Source organism: Diplotaxodon limnothrissa, linkage group LG8 (assembly GCF_057381915.1).
Source record: "Diplotaxodon limnothrissa isolate DT_005_m linkage group LG8, D_limnothrissa_male_GT1.1, whole genome shotgun sequence".
NCBI lineage: Eukaryota > Metazoa > Chordata > Actinopteri > Cichliformes > Cichlidae > Diplotaxodon > Diplotaxodon limnothrissa.
The window spans coordinates 16,011,050-16,033,822 of record NC_140603.1 but is presented as its reverse complement, the minus strand read 5'-3'; the positions used below and the strand labels follow the sequence as shown (position 1 = coordinate 16,033,822).

Below are 22,773 nucleotides of genomic sequence, written 5' to 3'. Positions count from 1 at the left end.
TCACATTAAAGAACAACATCACAGTGTAGTTTGGCATCAAACAGACAGTGCTGTCACTATTGTAGCTCCTCCTACATAACCAACCGTTCCTCTAAATAAAACTCTTACCTTTGAGGAACTCTCTTATGATTTCTGCATTTTGATTTCATCTCCTCCTCTGAAACTTTCAAGAGAAGTAATACTGAACTCCTGTGTTGTTTACGTTTTCCATGTGAGTGACAGAATGGACTGGATAATTAGTGCCCAGCTATTCTTGTCAGGTAAGACAAGTGTGCACATTCTGTGTTTGTCTTTTATTCATTAATAATAAATGTCTGCAAACAGTAAAAATATGTAAGTAAGTTTTTCTACTAAATACACACAGCACAGTGACAAAGTGTCTTTAAAAAATATATTTTTTGTGGAATTAAAAACAAGTAGACACTACAGATTAGCAAGGGAAAGCAAATCATTTATAAATACTTTTGTAATGGCTGTTTCCTTATTTGCATTTTTCTCCTCTATCTCTGCAATCAACTCAGTTAATTTCTGACTGTATAAATAGTTTAATTACTAAAATATTTATGAGTTTATTTCCTGAATAGTCAAACATAACAAAAGTAAATTCTTACTTACAACCCAAAACCAACTGTAGAACTGGACATAAAATTCAATATATATCACTTCTTGTGTATATATCCATTTTCCATGACCATGTCCCTCAGTGGCAAAGCTCAGCGAGCCCCAGACACAGATCCAGCCATGTAGGCCAACCCGTTCTCACTCCCAAAGCGTAACATTTTACGCTAGGTGACAAATCGTCACCATATTACGTTTTCGGCTACCCACCACGTTCCTAAATGACGACCTCGGAAAAAGAGGAAATATGAGAACCGTCTGGACTGAACCTACACATGTTCGCTCTTTTTCTTCAAATCGCTTAGAAACACGCTATTTAACATCATTAAAGTCCTGGTTAAGGTCAGGAATAAGGTTATGGTCAGGGCTAGGGATAAGGTTAGGTTTAGGGCTGGAATACAGGGCTGGAACGTCTATTACCGCGGGAGCGTCATTGCACTGGATTCCAGCCATAACCCGCCGCGTACCATAAGAACGCCGAAGGTCTCCTTTCGCGTTCCTCAGGAACGCCGCGGGACGTGACAAAACGTCGACATGTTACGCCTCAGGAGTGAGAACGCTCTGTGTAGGCACACACCCACACACACACACACACTTGCACACACACCCAAGGCATTCACTTACTCGCTCACACATATCCACCCATTAACAACACAAGCAGTAAACCAGATGCGAGCTCGTGATCTGTTTTGGGAAGTACTTAGTCCTAACACATGCATTCGGAGAGCTGTATAGATCCAATCGATGAAGAATGTACCAAAAATCCAAATTTGTATAGAGCGGCTAAAAAAAATTTCGAGTTTACCCGGTCAAAGACTTTCTTTGTAGCTAAAAAGACAACTGCGGTTTCTAATTTATTGATGGAGCAATAATCTATTATATTTATATTATATTTATTAGTATGTGTGTTTTTTAGTGGTGGAGTGTTTACCCTGTTTGATCAGGATGTATTATGAATCAAGTGATTTTATTCTAATCTTCTGACAAGGACTTTGCAGAGTATTTTAAGGTCAACATTTATGACTGGAATTGGGCGGTATGTTTGGAGATCACTCTGAATTTGAGTTACCCTTTACCAAAAAAAAAGTAGGTGCTATCATAGGCCAAAGTTCTTTGTAACCCTCAGCTGGAAACCCATCAGGATTTGTGGCTGTATCAGAGAGACTGGCACTGGTGCATAATCTGATGGTGATATAATGAAGCTGCTAACTAAAAACTAGTCCAAGCAAGAGTGTGAGTACTGGAGTAGTGTACTGGTTATAAGAAGGTCTAACCCCTGAGAGTGGGGTGATGTTAATGCCAAGCATTGCAAAGACCAAAATCACTCATCTATTGTTTAAGAATGTCTGTGGACTGCCCATTCCTTTGACTCACTGCTGTACTGAGCCTTTAATTGCTAGAAACATTTGATTCCTAGATACTGGCAATACATAAATACTGAGCCTGGATCTAAGTGGATCTAAGTTTTACAAATCTACCTTCTGGATCTGTAATAACAGTTGCTAACAGTAAGTTTATTCTTCTGCTTATTAGTATGGCTACACCTCTGTTTTTGAGTTGTAACAAAATGAAAATGTGTGAGGAAAATGTGGATAAGTGTGTGCACAGATGTTTCGGACCAATGAGTCCACAATGTAGAAAGACAATGTTTGCCATTTAACGGGTTAGAAAGCTTAAGCCTCTTTTACTTCAAACCAACTTCCCATACATGCCATGCGACAAATCTCACTGTGGTCATGTATAACCTATCCTAGTACTAACTAGGATCAGTACAGCCATTGTGTGGTGTTTTAGTCATGAGAAAGCTGCCCTTTGACATACAGCTTATTGACCACGATGACAGCCTGGGAGCCTCCTTGAATGAGCCTTTTTTGGACAGAGAACAGGAACTTGCATCACTCCAGCATTTCCTTTGGAAACTGCAAACATTCAAGTCTGTTCCTCTCAGCTCCCGGCTGCAGTCTTGCACCAGCGATTGAATTTGTCCACAAAAGATCGGGATCTACATCCATCTGCTCATTTACCTTCAAAACAATGAGCACGGTGTATCCTGATGTTTTTAACTACATCCACCCAGAGTTTCAGATAAGTCTGGATATCATGACTCACCATTGTTTCTGGATCCTCTTCTGCCATCTCTGGTATTCCTGAAAACACCAAGCTATCCATCATGCTGTGAGCCTGGAGCTCAATAATAGTGTCTTTGATCTTTCAGTTTTCTCGGGTCATTCCTTCTCGATGGATTTCACCGACTCTCTGAGGATGGTGTTTACAGCAGCAAGTGTTTGCAGCCAGCAGCTGCTGTCTGAATTCCACTGACTCATGCAGCACTTGAAAGTCTTTTTGAAGGATTGCCAAAAGGGCCAGGCGTAAGTCACAGCTGCAGAGTTTTGTGCTTATTGACTTCAAAATGCCCACCATGTCACCGGTCTGTGGAGAGGCCGGCTGCAGGGAATCTTCAGAGTGAATTCTCTTCATGGATGATGCCGGTTTGCTGCTTGAGCAAGTCAGTGCGTTTGGGTTCCTAATAACAATGCACTGAAACACTCATAAATGATGTAATTTGCAGTCTTCCAGAGTGCTGAAGTTGATTAAAATATAGCTATACTTTCTAGGTGTAAACTGGCATAGAAAATTAGTGGGACGTTTGCAATTAGCAATTTAGCTCAGCTGCACACGCTCAGTGCTGCTGAGATTCTTGTTGGGACTTGCATGACTACAGCATAGCCCTTTGACTTTGTTACGTATGGATGTTGTGGTATGAAATTTTCACTGTATGGTAATCAAATCAAAAAACATTTAAGCTTCCACAATGAAATCTAATAACTTCCAAGCAAGTAACTGCTTTGAGCACAATATTCTGAACTTTTTAGTCACTAGTGCTAATGAAAGGTTAAAAAAAAAAAAACACAGCCTACTTTTCTCAATGTGATTTGTAATTAGAGGCGCTATAACCACATTTTCATTCTTATGAAGGCTTTAAATAAAACTTCTGATATTCTTCTTTCTTCTTAAATTTTCAGTGTTTAGTGCCACACTTTGTTTCAATATTGAGCCCGTGGCTTGGAGAGCCCTGAGGAGCTCTGCTGCTGGTTTTGGTTACCGGGTGGTTCAAAGACAATCAGAGTAAGTGAACATTGGTTTCCATCTATGTGTTTAAGATTATTGCTATTTATGTATTGATTTTGAACTACCATCTCTGTTATGCACCAGAGCAAAAAATAAATATATAAAACACTTGTAGTTTTGTAGTTTAACTTACATCATTGACTGAATTTATTTCCTCAGTCTGCTGGTCAGTGCTCCACTTGAACAGTATTCACAAAATGAAAGAGGGAGAATATATAGGTGCACCACATCTTCCCAAACCTGCCAAGATATCCAATTTGAAGGTAGGTAACTGGTAACAGTAAATATTTTGCTGTCAAAGAAATTTTGCACAAATCCAGGCACAGGAACTCGTTAAACCGGTTCATAGAGTACATATATCTAGGTATCTTAGTAGGTACCTTTCACTCTTCAAAAACAATATTGATTTACCAGTTAATAAAATTAAATAAGCAAAGAAAAAAAAATCATTAAGGTTTTTCTTTTCTATTGTTTTCAACATTTTAAAATGACATAATAGTGAAATTTTATTCTGTTTTTCTTTCAATTTGTTACCTTCACCCTTGTGCTCTTACTTTTACAGTGTATTTTATGTTTCGTTTAAAAAAAAAAGAATAAAAATGTAATGTTTTCACTACAGCACCAGGTTTCGCAGTCAACATGTCGCTTGGTTTGACAATGAAAAGCGATCAAAGAGCACAAAACACTGTGGTGAGTTACTGAACTGCAGACATTGCCAGTGCTTTGTTAAATTCTCTAAGGATCAAAATCTTCTGTCCTCTGTGTGTCAGATATTTTGTTATAATCTCAAAATGCATGAAGGTCAATTCATAATGTACTTAATAAGTTGTGAAGGCTCTAAAGTGCTGTAAAAATGAAAAAATGAAAATCATGTTTTAAAATGCTCAAATTTGTCCCTTAACATAGAAATGATTAATCATATCAAGGTAAAAAATTTGCACAACTTCTTTAAAAGACTAAAGTTGGTTTTTTTTTTGTTTTTTTTTTAATCACCATTTCTGAACAGCCATATAAGAATTTGTTTTTTGTCAAATTGATTGATCTCAAACAATAAACCATTGTTTAATCACATCTTGGCTTTGTCTCCTCTCAGGTGTGTGGACCAACCATTGCAAAGGACTGCAAAAGCATCACCATGTACAACGGGGTGTGCTTTCAGTTGGACCGTTACAATAGGCTTGGACCACCCATACCTTCTTCTATTCAAGGTAACAGTAAAAGGATTTTGGCAAAGAGACACTCTTTAACACATACTCTCTTATACATGTCAGCATAAATTAAGGCTGATCAGAAAAAGCAGTGGAGCAAATAAAAAAATACTTTTTTGGAAGATGAGATTGCTGCAAAGGTAGAAGGGACACCAGGCTACATGTATGACTTGTATGATTTGGTGTAAAAAAAGAGATGACAGTCAAGGCCAAATCTGAAGCCACACCCCTAAAAAACTTGCAAGAGAAACACCTAAATCAAGTTTAGATATTGCTTAGAAATCATTTCCTTCTCTTTTTTTAAAATTATATTTTTTTGAAAAGGGCTTGTTAAAGTAAAGTGCATTAATATTATTTAATCAAACGAAAAAAAAAACACTTTTTCTTAGTCCTTTTGTTTTACATTCACATAACAAAAAGTGAACTCGGTGGCTTGACAGTGTATACATAATCAGAATCAGAATCAGAATCAGAATACTTTATTGATCCCTGGGGGAAATTATTTTTTGTTACAGTGCTCCATTTTAAACCAACATTAAGACAAGACAGACAATACGCTAACTAAGAATAGTACAATATATACATATATATACATACACTGAACAAAAATATAAACGCAACACCTTTGTTACTGCTCCCATTCCCCATGGGATGGACATAGAGACCTAAAATTCATTCCAGATACACAATATAACCATCCCTCCCAAACAGTGGTCACAAATCAGTCCAAATGTGTGGTAGTGGGCACATCTGCTATATTGAGATAATCCATCCCACGTCACAGGTGTGCCACATCAGGATGCTGATCTGACATCATGAGTAGTGCACAGGTGTACCTCAGACTGCCCACAACAAAAGGCCACCCTGGAATGTGCAGTTTTTTGCGCTATTGGGGGTCTGGGGACCCAGAACCGGTCAGTATCTGGTGTGACCACCATTTGCCTCATGCAGTGCAACACATCATCGCATGGAGTCTATCAGATTGTCAATTGTGGCCTGTGGAATGTTGGTCCGCTCCACTTCAATGGCTGTGCGAGGTTGTTGGATATTCGTGGGAACTGGTACACGCTGTCGTATACGCCGGTCAAGCACATCCCGAACATGCTCAATGGGTGACATGTCCGGTGAGTATGCTGGCCATGCAAGAACTGGGACATTCTCAGCTGCCATCTGCCCTGAACAATGTGAACCATGATTCATCCGTGAAGCGCACACCTCTCCAACGTGCCAGACGCCATCGAATGTGAGCATTTGCCCACACAAGTCTGTTACGGCGACGAGCTGGAGTCAGGTCAAGACCCCGATGAGGACGACGGGCATGCAGTTGAGCGTCCCTGAGACGGTTTCTGACAGTTTGTGCAGAAATTGTTTGGTTGTGCAAACCAATTGTTCCAGCAGCTGTCTGGGTGGCTGGTCTCAGACGATCTTGGAGGTGAACCTGCTGGATGTGGAGGTCCTGGGCTGGTGTGGTTACACGAGGTCTGCGGTTGTGAGGCCGGTTGGATGTGCTGCCATATTCTCTGAAACGCCTGTGGAGACGGCTTATGGTTGAGAAATGAACATTCAATGCACGGGCGACAGATCTGGTTGACATTCCTGCTGTCAGCATGCCAATTGCACGCTCCCTCATTGCTTGTGGCATCTGTGGCATTTTGCTGTGAGACAAAACTGCACATTCCAGGGTGGCCTTTTGTTGTGGGCAGTCTGAGGTACACCTGTGCACTACTCATGATGTCAGATCAGCATCCTGATGTGGCACACCTGTGAGGTGGGATGGATTATCTCAATATAGCAGATGTGCCCACTACCACACATTTGGACTGATTTGTGACCACTGTTTGGGAGGGATGGTTATATTGTGTATCTGGAATGAATTTTAGGTCTCTACGTCCATCCCATGGGGAATGGGAGCAAAAACAAAAGTGTTGCGTTTATATTTTTGTTCAGTGTACATACATACATACATACATAAGTCACTTAAAAATAAATATTTGGAAAAGAAACATGTGTAGCTGTAGCAGCAAACAGTGTGTTAAGTGCAACATATTTAACTTATTTACTTAAAGTACATTTAATACATATTATGAAGTAGAGGGTCGACCTGGCATTATACAATACATGGGAGATACACCAATTCAGGGCTGATGTTACCTAAATTCAGGGCGGATGGGGGACACAAAGCTAATCCATTTATTCCATATTTTGTAGAATTTATCTTTTTGAATTTTTAAGGAGAATGTCAATTTTTCCATGTTAAATATTTCAAAAACCACATTAAACCAATCCTCAAGTGTTGGCGGAGTTGGATTTAGCCAATTTTTGGTTATTGATTTTTTTGCTGGCCACTCATAGCGCTTGTAAGAGCTTTGTGTCCCATCCCCAGACCCATGTGCAAATTTACAAAATGACAAGTTTTATCTTAAAGACCTCGCACAGAGTTTAATGGATTGCCTTGATGTGCCTTTTCTGATCCACATCTTCTCCAGCACTTTGCTTTCATTTTCATTGGTCTCTACAAGATAGTGAACTTGTTGAGTACCAATGAAAATTACAAATCCTCTCCCAGTTCTCGTTTGTTATACCCATCCCTGATTCCAATTCCCATTTGGTCTTAATGTTTTGAGTAGTATCCTTCCTTGCCCGAAGAAGCACATTATATAGTTTGGAGATTGCCTTTCTCAGAGAAACAACATCTGTTAATTTAACTATCTTAAAAATTCCTGACTCAACCGAGTTTGGGTTTGGGATATTGTAATGTTTGTTAAAATAATCCCGCATTTGAAGAAACCTGAAGAAATCTACTTGTCTTAGGACATTTCTTATTTGTAAAGACTGAAAACTCCGTAGTGTCCCTTTATGTGTGGAGGAATGGAATGTTGTTAGCCCACTCTCTATTCAAGACTGAAATCTTTTATCACTTTCATTTGGTTTAAAATCTGTATCGTATGCACACCATCTAAATTCTTTTAGTATCCGTTCACTAGAAATCATTTCCACATCACAAATTAGGTTTGTAATTATTTTCCTTTTTGAATGCATACTTTAGAGAGTCTATTTAGAGTTAAAGTTGGATCTTTTACATCAACTTTATTAAGAATTTACATTAAAGAGAAGCTTGTCTAAATGAGGTATTTATGGTAACCCCCACCCACAAAGTCCCAAGTCTTGTACTGCATTCAACCACTTCAAGCAACTTCTCCTTTTAATGTGTGCCTTCCTCTTCTTTGTTATTTATTTTTGTTGTCTTAGTATTTATATGTCCTGCACAGTTGGTGTGAGCAGCCATAGTTTCATTGTACATGTACAATGTGCAACAAAGGGTTATTCTTTTCTATTCGATTCTATTGTTTATATAATATGAGTGTGAGGAAAATGTTAAAATTAACCCTTTAAAATGTATTTCATTCTGAAATTAATCTCTTTGATAGGGTGCCCACTGCAAACAGACATTGCCTTTCTGTTGGATGGTTCAGGCAGCGTGTCTCAGCCTGATTTTCAAACAATGAAGAGATTTGTGAAAGAGATAATTCAATCATTTCTCTCAAGTGAAACACAGGTAAGCAGCTGTTGTCACTCTGTCAGTAAAATCATGGCACATATATAAAATAGTTCCATTGTTATTTCTATTAAGTCCCATAAAAATAATGTTTTACATGTTTTAATTTCTGCCTTTTCAGTTTTCTGTTTCCCAGTTCTCCACTTATCCAGAGGTTCACTTTAACTTTAAGAAATTTTCCTCATCTGGATCAGTGGAGACTGACATCAATGGAATCAGACAGCAGAGGGGATCTACTTACACAGCTAAGGCCATCACACATGTTGTGTAAGTAATACAATGATATTACTGAAGCACTGCAGTTACCTCATTGTTTGGACTTCCTGTCCAGATGACTTTTTTTCTTTGAATCTGACCACACTAATTTGACTGTGACTGCAGGAAGCCTTTTAAATGGGACACTGTACTCAGACTTGGGTTTTAAAGCATCTTCACCAGAGTCATGGCACCCAAAAAGGCTAAATTCAAATGTTTGCAGATTTAAATTTGAAAAAAACAAACAAACAAACAAACAAACTTGTATTACATTGATTTGTACAAAAGTAAAAAAAAAAAAAAAAGCAAAACAGAATGATGTATGCTTAAATAACAACCATGCAATTTACCTGATAGTATATCATTTACAAGATCAACTGTAAAACAAAACAATCTTTAGAAATTCGATTTTTTTTTTATTTGACAGGAACAACGTTTTCACACCACAAAGTGGTTCCAGACCAAATGGGAAGAAGGTCTTGATAGTAATTACTGATGGACAATCTACTGACCGGTATGATCTACGAGATGCAACAAAGCGAGCAGAGAGTAAAAACATTGTTCGATTTGCTATTGGGGTAAGTACTTTCATTACTAAACTTGCAGAATGTTGTGTTTTATACTAGTACTTGGTTTTGTTCACTTGTCACACTACACTCCCATTATAATGCACTATAGGGAGACAGGTCCTGAGCAACTCATTCACTACACCTTCAGAAGCTGCTTGGCCATAGAGACCCAGTCTATGAAGCTCACAATCTTTGTGCTGCATTAATGCCACAGGAGGTTAAAAGTGTTTTCAACTTTTACACTGAGTTGGCATGGCTCTAAAGCAGGGGTCCCCAATCCCAGTCCACGAGGGCCGGTGTCCCTGCAGGTTTTAGAGCTCACCCTGGGTCAACACACCTGAATCACATGATTAGTTCATTACTAGGCCTCTGGAGAACTGAAGACATGTTGAGAAGGTAATTTATCCATTTAAATCAGCTGTGATGGATCAAGGACACATCTAAAACCTGCAGGGACACCGGCCCTCGTGGACTGGGATTGGGGACCCCTGCTCTAAAGGCTTCCACTTTGAAATAATACCATTTATAGTCAATCGTGGAATATACAGGAGGGATTAAATTTCACAAACTGACTTGTTGCAGCAGTGAGATCATATTACAGTATCACACTCATATTAGCTAAGGTCTTTAAAATGACTAATTCTTTCTCAAATATTTGTTAAGGCTTAGTGATGTGTGTAAATTTTACTGTAAATCAGGTGAAGTATAAGGACTGTATTTTACTAAAGTGAGCAAATAATCTTGCTTAATATGAGGACTCAAACATATCTGTAAAATCATAGGTGGGCAGCGCTTTTAGGCTCCCTGATGCAAGAAAAGAACTGCGCACCATTGCATCCACTCCCTCATATGTGTTTGAAGTGGAGAACTTCGACGCACTTGAAGTAATAAGACAGAATCTGCAGGACAAAATTTTCTCCATCGAAGGTATGAACATGAATTTATTGTTTCAACTTAAAATTCCTGTAAATGTTTCAAAAATTCAAATAATTACATTATGTTAAATATTATTTTACTGCCTACCTATTCATAAGAGTTTTTTCACATCAGATGTCATTCCTAACATGATGATAATCTGTGTGTTTTACTGGAATTGAAGCAGTGAACTTTCATTTGTTGTGTAAACTGCTACACTATGAAGCAACTAAAATCACCACATTGTATCAACTTTATTATATTGTATTCATTAGAGTCACATTTTAAATTGAACATCCTGTAACTTTACATTAGAGAAATGAACAACAAATGCGGTTATAATAAACAGTAAAAATCATTTGAAATTATTTGTTATATTAATGAATGTAATAATAATGCTAAATTTGATGCTAAGCATGCTATTACTATAACGTTTTGAAAGGAAGAATCCATTTTCAGATACTTTTATAATAAACAAATTATTTGAAAATTGTACTTAGCATAATGAAGCATAGTGAGAGAATGAACCTGTATGAATGTATATGTTGTATTTTGTCTCTCTTTTACCTTCTCATTTATTTTTCTGACACAGGATCTCAAAGCAGTGGAGAGTCACTGGAAATGGAAATGTCTCAAGAGGGATTCAGTGCAGTTATTGTGCCTGAGGTAATTAAAACTACTTGAAACTCACCAGACAGCCGAGTCATAGAAAGAAAGATTCACATGTGCCTTGTGGGAGTTTTTAAGTTCTAATGGCAAATACAGGTTAAACACATTCCAGATTTTAAATGTAAAATAAATTGTGTATAAAATGTATTTCCTGTCTACACTGTAGGGAATTCAGATGTCTATTGTTGGTGCAAACCAGTGGAAGGGAGGCTACGTGCAATACACAACAGGAGGCCAGAAGGTGAAAACATATGAAGATGTGTCTTTGGAGCCTGACAGTTATCTTGGTAAGAATATTACAGCTTTAACAATCTAACTCATACACATGTGATCATGTATATACACAGCTCTGCTCCAGTTCTTTCACCCAGAAACACTAATGAGTTTGCAAAACGGACACAATTTTGTCATGAAACTGCTGTGTCAGGCAGGAGAAAGGACCCAAATGCAGAACTCAAAACACAGGGATGAACTGAAGGAGGCTGCTTTATTGCAGTGGCAAAACTTATACAAAAAACACTTATAAAACCAAACCAAAACCCAGAAACTGGCAACTAAAAACAAAACACTGGGAAACTCAGGATTGCAATCTCTGGGAGCACAACAGGAGAAACCCACAAGCATGAGGGGACGATGCAATGCTGACTGAGAGAAACACAGGGCTACAATACATGGAGGGATAACAAGGGAATAGGACACAGGAGGACACACACCTGGGAGTAATCAAACACAACAAGACAAGGGGAAGCCAAACTAGACACACTACCATGAGACACAGATTTACAAAGTAAAGCAGGAAACATAACACATAAACGCAGGCTTAACAAAGGGATAGAGCTGACAGGGGAGACAAAGCAACCATGGAACACAGAGACAAAAACCAGAATACTAAGAGCGCTAACACCGAAACCAAAAGACTAGAAATGATAAATACTGACAGAATCAAAGTTCAATAATAATGCAAAACACTGGGTCACTGACCCAGGACCATGACAAATTTAAATGGAGGCATCTTAATCTTTCTTCCCCCTTTGAATACCTAAATTCTAGGTTACTCTATGGCAGTTGCTAAAACCCAACGTGGCTCTCTGACAGTTGTTGGTGCTCCAAGATATAAACACAGAGGAGCTGTGTTTGCTGTTAACAGAGAAAACTTGAAAAACCAAAAGATTGAGTCCTTTTCGACACAGGTATGTTTTTGCAGGAAGACAAACCTGAATCATATTGTAAAATTATTTTCTCGAAAATAAAAGCTGTTTCAGTTACACAGTTTTTCTAATTAATAATTTTATTGCTTTAACATTATCAGACTGGTGCATATTTCGGGGCAGAGGTGTGTACCATGGACATAAATAATGATGACATCACTGATCTAATCTTCATATCTGCCCCAATGTACATGGAGCCTGATAGAGAGGGAAGAGTTTATGTTTGCAGATTAACTGGTCCGGTAAATATATTTAGAATATTTATAATATTTTATGTCCTACAGTTAAATTAATCAGTTTATTTGCCAACTTTCTTAATGTTCATAAAATATTCACTCTCTTCCTTTTAGTTTGTGGAGTGTAATTTTGATGATCCGTTAGTACTAAGAGGACGTGCAGCTGTCAAAGGAAGGTTCGGCTCTTCTCTTGCTGTGCTGCCTGATCTAAACTCAGATGGATTCAGGGATTTGGCAGTTGGAGCACCTTTGGAGAATAATGGTGAAGGCAGCATCTACATATTTAATGGCGAAGGAGGAGGAAGAATCAGTCCTACTTACTCACAGGTACATGACATCAAAGAACTCACAATGATGACTAAAATCATCTACCACGTAATTCCAATATCTATACAATCTACAGTTGGAATATATAATCTGATTAAAATATTATGTATATATATGTACACAGAGAATAACTGGCTCTGAGGTCCAGTCAGGACTGAAGTTCTTTGGCCTCACAATCAGTCAGTCATCTTTTGATCATAGTGGTGATAGACTGCCTGACTTAGCGGTGGGTTCAAAGGGTAGAGTTGTCTTACTGAGGTAAGTCAAAGATAGTGTAATCATACATTACTGTCGTTTATGATAATTCTATCATTTTTGTTGATGGTGAACCTTAATGAATTCACTAATGTATAAAAGTTTACATCAGTTTGAAATATAGAACAGGGTAAAGCATATTTATTTTTCAAAGGTCAAATTATATTAATGAAAGTTTATAATTTTCAAAACGTAACTAATGAATGGATTTCCTTTTTCTAGTTATCTTAACACTTGATTGAAAATGCTCTACTGGTTAAAGAAGCAATAAATGTGGTTGCTTAAGCATCTAGAATTATAGTCTGTGTTCAGTCTTGTTGTAACAAATGATTTCCATTCAGAAATTGAAATGCATGCATTACCCCAAAACAGAGGATTTAATAAAATAGTGTGTAGTAAAGTCATGTTAACAATATGAAATAATTATCATTTAGTAAGCCAATTGGTATGATAAAGTTACTTAACTGAAACACTATTGTTCTAGAGTTATGAAAATTCAATCAAAAAGCATTTCCTTAAATGTTCATTTAAGATTTGTTGTATAAATAATTTCAGCTTGAAAAAGGACATTTTTGGGTGACTCAAAATTCTGTAGCTTTAAGTTAAAACCCCAAATGTAATTTACATGTTTCCCCCCTACTTTCCAGATCAAGACCTATAGTAATGGTAAAAGCTGAGGTGTTATTCAGCCCAAACCAAATTCCTACTCAGAATGTAGACTGCTCAAAACCATTGGAGAACACAGCTGCAATCTGTTTTACCATGAGCAGAGTGTCTACAGTCAACACAGGTTCATCATTCACCTCACTTTTTGTAAAACAAAAAAGCCAGTGTCCATTATTTTAATGTTAATGTCTAAACATTTGTAACATGGAAATGTATTTGTTCCAGCTCAAGCAAGGATTGATTACACTTTAACACTGGATGCTTCTCGCAAATCTCCAACCAACCGGGCTTACGTCAGTGGGAAACAACAAGAGCAGTCTGGATCTGTTACTCTTGACTTACGAAACCGACAATGTTCAACTGTAAAATTCATTATCGAGGTAAAAAATAAAACATCTGAAAAAGTACTAAAACCAAGAGAGATTCAAGTCAACAAACTTAACGTTGTTCTCTTCTTGCAGGCCTGTCCAGAGGATGCTCTTAATGTACTTTCCAATGAGCTCAAATTCATATTTGATGGGTTGCCATTAAACACAAACCTCAGGCCAAGTCTTGCCCCACAGAGTCAAACAGCAACTATTTTTCCTGTAAGTAACCCAAGAAAAAAAATACCAACCAACTAAAAAACAAACCCAAAGAATATTTGACTGGATAACTGAGCCTAGTCAAAGTTAAGAAACAGTTTTAGTTTTGCACTTTCATTTTCAAATGCCTTGTATTATTGGCATGCAATTGACTTATACCTATTGGAGACACTTCTACTGAAGTAATGGAAGTAAATGGGTTATATTTACCCCAGTGGTGTACCCCTACAATACATGCAAGTTGTGCAAAGAACAGCTTTCTGTGTGCAATTTCTTTTAGTCTTTTAAAACACGTTTTTAACACAGAAGAGAACCTATATAGTTCTCAGCTGCTTCCACAGTAGTGACAAATTTCAAGTTTAAAAATAAAAAATGTCACAGACTACCCGTCTGCCTGCAGCCATTGTTTGTTGTCAGATGAGGACAGCGTCAGAAACACATGATACATCCAGTCTTTAGGCTAATCTTGCGTGCTGTTGATAGTCCATCAGTCAACTACTGAGAAAAGCGAAGTTATGACATCCAAAGAGCTGAAGTGAAACCAAGTGTTAAAAACAAAGTCAAGTGTCCATGGCAGCCACTGTGTGTACTTTGCACAATCTATTTTTGACCTTTTATGACTTTTTTTTCTCTTTTTTTGCATATTTGATCTATTCCTGGTGAACTCTACTGTTTCCCCTTTCCCTATTCTGGACCACTTGTCAACAAATCAGCATTCGACTGATGCATAGGTGATTAGGGCTGCTCAATTAATCGAATTTTAATCACGATTACGATCTGGGCTTTCAACGATCATTAAAAATGACTGAGCCGTTTATTAGCCCCTCCCTCGTGCCTTACTCTCGCGCTGCTCCGTGTGGCAAAGCGAGCGCACCTCTCTGCATTTCGAACACGTGTCACAACAATTAAGAGCAGAGGTCCCCAACCATTTTTGCGCCACGGACCGGTTTGTGCCCGACAATATTTTCACGGACCGGCCTTTAAGGTGTCGCGGATAAATACAACAAAATAAAACTAGTACCGGTACCGAAAAAAAGAAAATTTATTCATAACACACGTGAAAAGACACAGGAAAACCGAGTAAACGATAAAAACGATAACAAAATAACGCTGAAAACCGATAAAAACCCTGAAAACTATACATTTCACACCTGAGCTTCAACTCTCGCGGCCCGGTACCAAACGACTCACACACCGGTACTGGTCCGAGGCCCGGGGGTTGGGAACTGCTGATTAAGAGGACCCAAGGGAAGCTCGGAAAGCTAAGCAGAAGTTATTTGGAGAGGAGAGTGACTGCCGTTGGTTGAAAAGAGAGGTAAAAAAAAACTTCAGTGGTGTGGAAGCATTATTGGTTCGCGGAGTCAGACGTGGATCAAGTAGACATAGTGTGTAAACTTTGCTACGGTGTCGTAGCTGCACCACAGAGCAACACTGCAAAGTTCACTAAACATAGATGTTTACATTTTTCATTTACTTTTTATATTGCAAACATTTGCACTGTTATCAGTTTTTTTCACACTATTTTATGACAATCTTTAAAGTCATTATTCAATACATTGTTATTGTTAAATAAATATCGTCAAATAATCGAGATCTCAATTTCAGTGAAAATAATCGTGATTATCATTTTTGCCATAATCGAGCAGCCCTATAGGTGATTTTGTCTAGCGATATGCAGTTGGGATTGTGGAGGGCTGCACAGGAGCACATTTGCAGTGGTTGAAAACCAGCAAAGTGGTATACTGACTTGCAAACTGCCAAAACGTCTGATACTGTTTTTGGAGTCTGCATAAGGAGTTAAAAGTATGTCTTGGACACTTGCTTGCATGTGCTTCACTCTCTTTGTGGTTGCATTATGTCCTCCAGACCTTTTTTTTTTTTTTTCAGTTGAAAGGTGACGGGGCTCTTCCACTTATTGGTCATGTTAAAGATCTCAGCATTTCTTCCTAATGGATGTGGCAACTGTCTCCGTTTGACTTACAAAAATTGCCTAGTTGGAAGGAAGAATATCTACTTGGTACCAGATCAGATGTGTTTTTTTTTTTTTTTTTTTTCTTTTTTTTTAAATGACATCAGAAACAGCACTATGCGACATTACGTGATGGCAGAGCTTCAGTTCATCCTTTGTCATTTTTTTTTTTTTTTAATTTATTTATTTGTTTATTTATTTATTTTTTAATAAATAGGACAGGGGGAATGAATGAGAGAAAGAGGGGGAGAGAAAGAAAGAAAACCAAAGGGGAGAAGAGACGGTGAGAAGGGGGGGGGGAAGAGAGAGAAAAAAAAAAAAGAACTCCTGGGTCACCTGTATGGAGAAAAAAAAACAAACAAACAAAAAAAAACAAACAGAGGAGACAGCAAACAACAAAGAGCAACATAATAATAGAGAAAACAAAGCACCATCACAATAAACTAGCTAGTCATAGATATCAATATTTACTAAATAATAAACGATATTGTGCAGCACGCAAGATAGACAGCGCACAGTGTGCTTTGAGGTAGCAGCCAAGAAAGCTTTAGTCCGCGTCTGTGAATACCCATGTGTGCATACCTGTGTGGATCAGCATGCTTGCATTCCAAGGGTTTCTCCATGTAATGATCTGCTAGGGAGTGTGGGGGGGCCACAGCCCCGTCCTCCAGGGTGTGAAGCGGGTATGGAGGAGATCAAAACTCCAGACATCCAGAGGCCCCCAGAACACAAGAGACCATGGAAGACCAACAGAGGGGCAGCCGTGCCACTGTTCCAGTAAGAGCTGAGGAGAGTCCCAGATGAGAGCTCGCCCAGCAGCCGCGGAGCAGAAGTCAGGGGGAGTTGCAGTGACGCGCCCGTGAGCTCCGCCGGCCCCCAGCTGTGCCTGAGTGACCGAGCCCCAGGCCGAGAGGCCGGGGGCACCCCACCTCCAAAGGGGCCCGAGCGAGCCCCAGGCCCCAGGCCCCGACAAGCGGCCGCCAAGGATCAGATCAGATGTGTTGAGCGGCTCCTTGGCTCCATAGTCACCGTTGCAGATGAGAAACTAACTTCAGCCTTCCCATGCCTGGATGTAGCTGCCACCTGGCATTTCACCTTTTGAACAAGCTGGGAACTAAGCCAAATGCCTAGGCTAGCTCCATGTCTTGCCAGAAAATCTGAGCCTAATTCTCTATCCTGAATAAGGATGATTTCCACGCTGCTGGTGATAACTACAATCATACTCCATCTGTGGGGTGCCGAATCAGAATCCTTTAATAAACAGACTAAAAAATGATGTGGTCACAGTTGGTGCAAGACAGTAAGTGGCCTTCTGTAGTTGCCTCCATCTGGCAGGTGTCCATCTCCCTTCTTGACCAACTTTTCTGGGACCAACCTCATCACTGTGGCCAAGTAGCATTCAATTCACCCCCTGCCCTAGTGATGCTCTTCCCAGTGTTAGGGTGGTCTGCATGCCACCCACCCAGTCATCCAAACTCTGGTTCACTCTAGCTCTATCTAGTTGAAGAGCTACTGTTGTTCAAGAGACACCCACTAAGTGAACAATTTTATTACCTTCCATAAAATAACAGATCTCTTTAGAAAAGATCAAATTTGTCTAAATATGAAACTATGGCAGAAATATTTTGTTTTTGGTCCAAAAGGTCAGAAAAAAAATTCTGTTCATATCAATACTATTTTTTGGAAACACATCTGGAATCTGGGCATAATTTTTGTGTTCTCAGTTTTGATAAGAATATTAATAAGGCCACAGTGACACGGTTTTGTAAACGGACTCAGGCGCAGACCAGGAGACCTTTGCAGAAACTGATAGTGCGTTTATTTACAGTGGTGTCACTGGGTGATTATATATATACAAGGTGCTCAGGGAAGGGGTCCGGGGCTCCAGGGGGGAAGGGTCCAAAACCACACTCTGCTCTTTCATCCAACAATCCCACTCTTTTCCCACTCCAGTCACTCTTCTCGCTCACTCGGGGGTACAGGGACGGGTCCGGGGGGAATCTACGCACACAAACAGAAAATCCAATTAGCACTAGATCACAAGGAAACTCACAGACTTAGGCAGATTGCTGAAGCACTAACGCAGGTGACTCAATGTTCCAGCGACGAGTAGTGTAGGTCTGCCATCTTAAAAAGCCCTTCTGATTGTGGTAACCAGCGCCAGGTGTGATGATGAGCACAGGTGTGTGGGCCAGGGGTGGAGCCCACAGTGACACCAGGGAAAGAGAGAGAGAGAGCACAAGAACACATGTTGCCTAACACGGAATCAGCCGGTGAGGCACGGGGACCGTGACACACATATAGTTCTTTTTTTAATCACTTAAAGATATTTATCAAAAATTAAATAATTCTCAGCTAAAACTGACTCAGAGAAATTAGTCTCTGCTTAAGCAGGTAAGACTAGGGATGATATTTTATTTACAGGATTTTCCAGATAATCCGTATTATTACGTCAACTTTTTCGGAATATATCAGCCACAGACCTTACATGTACATGTAAATTTGAACATATTAACCTGGTACTGAAGTCACTTAATTGGCTCCCAGTTCAGTTTAAAATCTACTAGTTCATAAAGCAAATAATATATACTTTATTTACGTTTCCATATTGCTCTCTTTCACAGTTAGGGTTTGAGATCAACTGTGGTACTGACAACAGATGTGTTGATGACCTTAAAGTGGATTTCGGCTTCACCAGGTGAGGCTTGCTTGTGTGAGCACAGTTATTGTTGCCATATTGTTTGAACTGAAAAATAACATGGTTTATCAGAGCTCAAAGTACATTATATTTGATGCACTGTGGCATTAGTATGACTGTAGCCTTGTTTCCTCTCTCTTTTTCTCAACTTTCTCCATGTGCTACCAGATCCTCAGTGGTTAAAGTGGGCATTGATGAATTTCTGCATGTCACAGTCACAGTGGAGAACAGAGGAGAAAACTCCTACAACAGTCATGTTATTCTCACGTACCCAGCTGGACTGTCCTACAGGAAGTTCACGAGTCAGCAGGTAAGGCACCAGGATCACGTCTGTATCGGTTCATCACTGATCTGTTGTTGTTCAAATGCATCCAGGAATCATTTTGTTTTTTAATAAAGGGAAGAATTGAGTGCAACTCCTTGGACAGTGAAGATGATTTATCCCGGGGATGGACACACTGCACTATTGACAAGCCAATTTTCAAGAGCAAAACTGAGGTGTTTTTTTGTAAATAACATTTTTTTTATCAATTTTTTTTTTCTGAATTTTGCACAATTTAAAGGCAAAGAGAAGTCACTCATCTTTCTCATTCAATTAAGGCTTCCTTCATTGTCTCCTATGGGATTGACACCAACAGTCAATTTGAGAAGGAGATCTTTATCACTGCAAATGCCACCAGGTAATGTTCCTTCCTCATTTAAGTAACAGCCCCATGTATACATTACAAATATGTTCACTTCTCTCTTTCAGTGGAAATCAGGAGCATGCCCCTACAAGTGAACTTTACAAAAGGAAATCAATTAATGTAAAATACAGCATTTTTATGACATTTGCGAGGTATGTGTTGTTTTGTTTGTAACTAAAGAAAGAATTACATGTAGTAAGTAACAAATAAGTATGTAATAACAAGTATTATATATATTTTAAACATTAAATATACATTATCTGTTTAGCTCACTAAGCTACAACAATTTCACATTTGGGAAGAATGATTTGAAGAAACCAGTCCAACAATCAGTTAAGGTACATTTAAACTTCTACAGTGGTGTGAAAAAGTTTTTGCCTCTTTCCAGAGTTACTGTTTTTTTTTTTGTATATGTCTGTCACACTTAAATGTTTATCAGATAATCCAAAAAAATGTTGTTATTAGACCAAGATAATAGAAAAAAACATTTATGTTAATTTTATAACACAAGTTAACTGTGGTGTATCACATTTTTGGAAAGTTGTACAATTCCTCTAGCCACACCCAGGCCTGATTACTGCAATATCGTTTCTTAATTCACTTAAATGGGACCTGCCTGACAAATTAAGTAAACTAAAAGATCCTCAACAGTCAGACATCATGCTGCGTTTCAAGGAAAATCCAGAACCAACAAGAAACAAAGCAATTGAGATCTCCCACCACTTACCTCAGTTAGGGTCAGAGTTCATGACTCCAACATAAGAAAGAGTCTGGGCAAAAATGGCCTGCATGACAGAGCTCCAAGATTAAAACAACTGCTGAGCAAAAGGAACAATAAAGGATCGTTTCAGTTTTACTAGAAAACATCTTACCGATCCCCAAGACTTTGGGGAATATACTCTGTGGACTGATGAGACAAACATACCAAAACATCATGAAGGAGAATGTTGGGCCATCTGTTTATGACCTGAAGCTGAAGCACATTTGGGTTCTGGAGCAGGACAAGGGTGCAAAACACACCAGCAAGCACACCTAGTCCAAGTCCTGACCTGAATCCCAAAGAGATGCTGTGATATGACATTACAAAGGTGGTTTTAATTCTCAAAAACCCTCCATTGTGTCTGAATTACAACAATTCTGCAACAATGAATGGCCCATTCATTGTTGCAGAATTGTTGTAATGTAGGTTTGGATATTTTTTCCTCTCAAACATAAACACCTTCATTTAGAAACTGCCTTTTGTATTTACTTGTTATTTTTGTCTAATATTTAACGTTGTTTGATGGTCTAAAACATTTAGGTGTGACAAACATACAAAAAAAAAAATAGGAATTCACTTTTTCCCAACACTGTATCTATATTTTTCCATTGTATGGGTCCATTGTATCATTTAGACCTAAATTTAATGGTTGATTGTCCTTTTCTTTACTTGTTTAGGTTTCAAACTATATCAGAGCGCTTAATTTCATTGTGGTGATCAAAGTTCCAGTGAAACTTGGTGAAAAAGACATTTGGGTGGATTTGAGCAGTCTACAGGTATTACATTTGTCAGAAGTCTTAGTTTTTGACTCCACAAATGGCTTAAATTTTGATATGGATGGATGGATGTGGTGAAATTAGAACTAATAAAACTATCAAACTGTTTTTTATTTGATAAATCAAACACAGATTTCAGATTGTCAGAGAGGAAATGATGAAGAACCAAGTGTCAGAGATTTTGTTCCAAAAATACAAAAGAATAAAGTGGTGGTAAGTATGCCTTGGTACTTAACTGTTCATATTTACCCTAATTGTAGATTTAAAAAGAAATCACATTACACGGTATCACAGCTTATGTTGCATTTTCTCACCCTCAGGACTGCTCTGTAGCCAGGTGCAGAGTGTTCAAGTGCAACTCATTCTTGAAAAGACTGCAGAGTAGGACATACAAAATCTCTGCCAACATTAGTTCACAATGGATAGAGCAGGTAGTTGAAGGGAAGTTTGTGTTGTCTCATTAAGATTTGTTCCTGAGTATGTACTAATAACTTTTTTTAAGATAAGTATGTTTCCTATTAAATCAAAAAACACCCAATTTTGGCTCATTGTGTTCCATTTTTCTTAGATTGGACTGCAATCTACCAAATTCCTCTTGACCAGTACAGCCACTGTGGAGTATGACCAAAGCCAATACATCTACTTTTCAACAGTGTCTAACAACAATCCTCCTGTTCACAAGGTGATTACATATTTTTTTTCTCTTGTCTGAGTTGTAAAAGATCTTGAATATAATCCATATTCTATTATGTCTCAGCTTGAAGCAGTGGTTGAAGTATATTCTGAGGCAAATTTCACCAAAGAGATCATTGGAGGATGTCTGGGAGGGTTGGCTTTTCTGGCTTTACTCACTGCTGGTCTGTATAAGGTAAAATACACTTTTTAGACTTTTTTTCAATTACTTGCACAGCTTTAAAGTTTTTAGATAACATGTTCAGTTAAAAATAGTTTAAAGGTTAGTATATTCACTCATATAGCTTTGTTTTTTTCACTAATCTTTTTAATGGATGACTGGTGCATTTTTATGTTTTTCCTTGCAATTCTAGGCTGGATTTTTTGAGAGTAAGTACAAGCAGATGATAAATGACAATGCAGAGGACGGTCCAGATCCAGGGACTGATGGAAGTCCATCCCCGGCAGAAAAATAAAGATCACATTTGTAGTTGCATGTTTAAACTATATGAAAGCTATAGATCCTCCTTATAATTTTAGAAGTCAACATTTTGTGTAAAAATGTCAATGCTACCACATTGGATTAATTAAACCAAAAACAGCTTGCTATATCTGACATCATTCTTTCACCCACTCATTCAACACTTTACACTTTACTATACAATGAATATTTCTGAGTTTGAATTGCAAACATTGTACAGTGAATTAGAATTTTTGTGCTTAGTGCAGTGCGATACATGCAAATTCTTGTTAGTTTTTGTAGTTTTGTGCTGATAGTTTTGGCGCAACTGTCTCTTTAGCACCACCAATAGGTGATTTTGTGAATAGTTTTGACACATAGTGACACTGCAGGAAGTGGAAAGAAGTAGGAATTTTTAAGGAAGCTACACATGACTGCAACCAATCCACATGCATCAGCCATTAATCCTTAGACCTTTCTGGCATCATCTGTATGTATATTGTTTATATGATCAAAAACAAAAATAATCCCAATACAGTGTCATGTACTGTTTAAAA

General features: G+C 38.4%; 1 protein-coding gene across 1 annotated transcript; it reads left to right on the top strand.

Moving 5' to 3' along the window:
- The first annotated feature begins 221 nt into the window (after positions 1 to 221).
- LOC146626605 (integrin alpha-M-like) lies at positions 222 to 22,232 on the top strand. Its single transcript, XM_085361375.1, has 30 exons — positions 222 to 260; positions 3,642 to 3,744; positions 3,907 to 4,010; positions 4,367 to 4,437; positions 4,841 to 4,955; positions 8,384 to 8,511; positions 8,633 to 8,778; positions 9,194 to 9,344; positions 10,118 to 10,262; positions 10,843 to 10,916; positions 11,086 to 11,206; positions 11,970 to 12,109; positions 12,229 to 12,369; positions 12,478 to 12,690; positions 12,815 to 12,948; positions 13,593 to 13,735; positions 13,837 to 13,991; positions 14,073 to 14,198; positions 18,789 to 18,862; positions 19,031 to 19,172; positions 19,262 to 19,360; positions 19,463 to 19,542; positions 19,614 to 19,700; positions 19,817 to 19,886; positions 20,986 to 21,084; positions 21,217 to 21,297; positions 21,405 to 21,515; positions 21,653 to 21,766; positions 21,842 to 21,952; positions 22,131 to 22,232. Exons 1-30 carry the CDS (start codon positions 224 to 226, stop codon positions 22,230 to 22,232), a joined length of 3,417 nt encoding a protein of 1,138 aa, XP_085217501.1. The 5' UTR covers positions 222 to 223.
- Positions 22,233 to 22,773: the final 541 nt, after the last annotated feature.

What these genes read in the sequence shown, in the direction of transcription:
- LOC146626605 (XM_085361375.1), top strand. Translation starts at nt 224, where the DNA reads ATGGACTGGATAATTAGTGCCCAGCTATTCTTGTCAG. An exon ending in TCAGTCCTACTTACTCACAG is followed by an intron (nt 12,691 to 12,814) that starts GTACATGACATC and finishes ATATGTACACAG; the next exon opens with AGAATAACTGGCTCTGAGGT. An exon ending in TCACTGCTGGTCTGTATAAG is followed by an intron (nt 21,953 to 22,130) that starts GTAAAATACACT and finishes TTGCAATTCTAG; the next exon opens with GCTGGATTTTTTGAGAGTAA.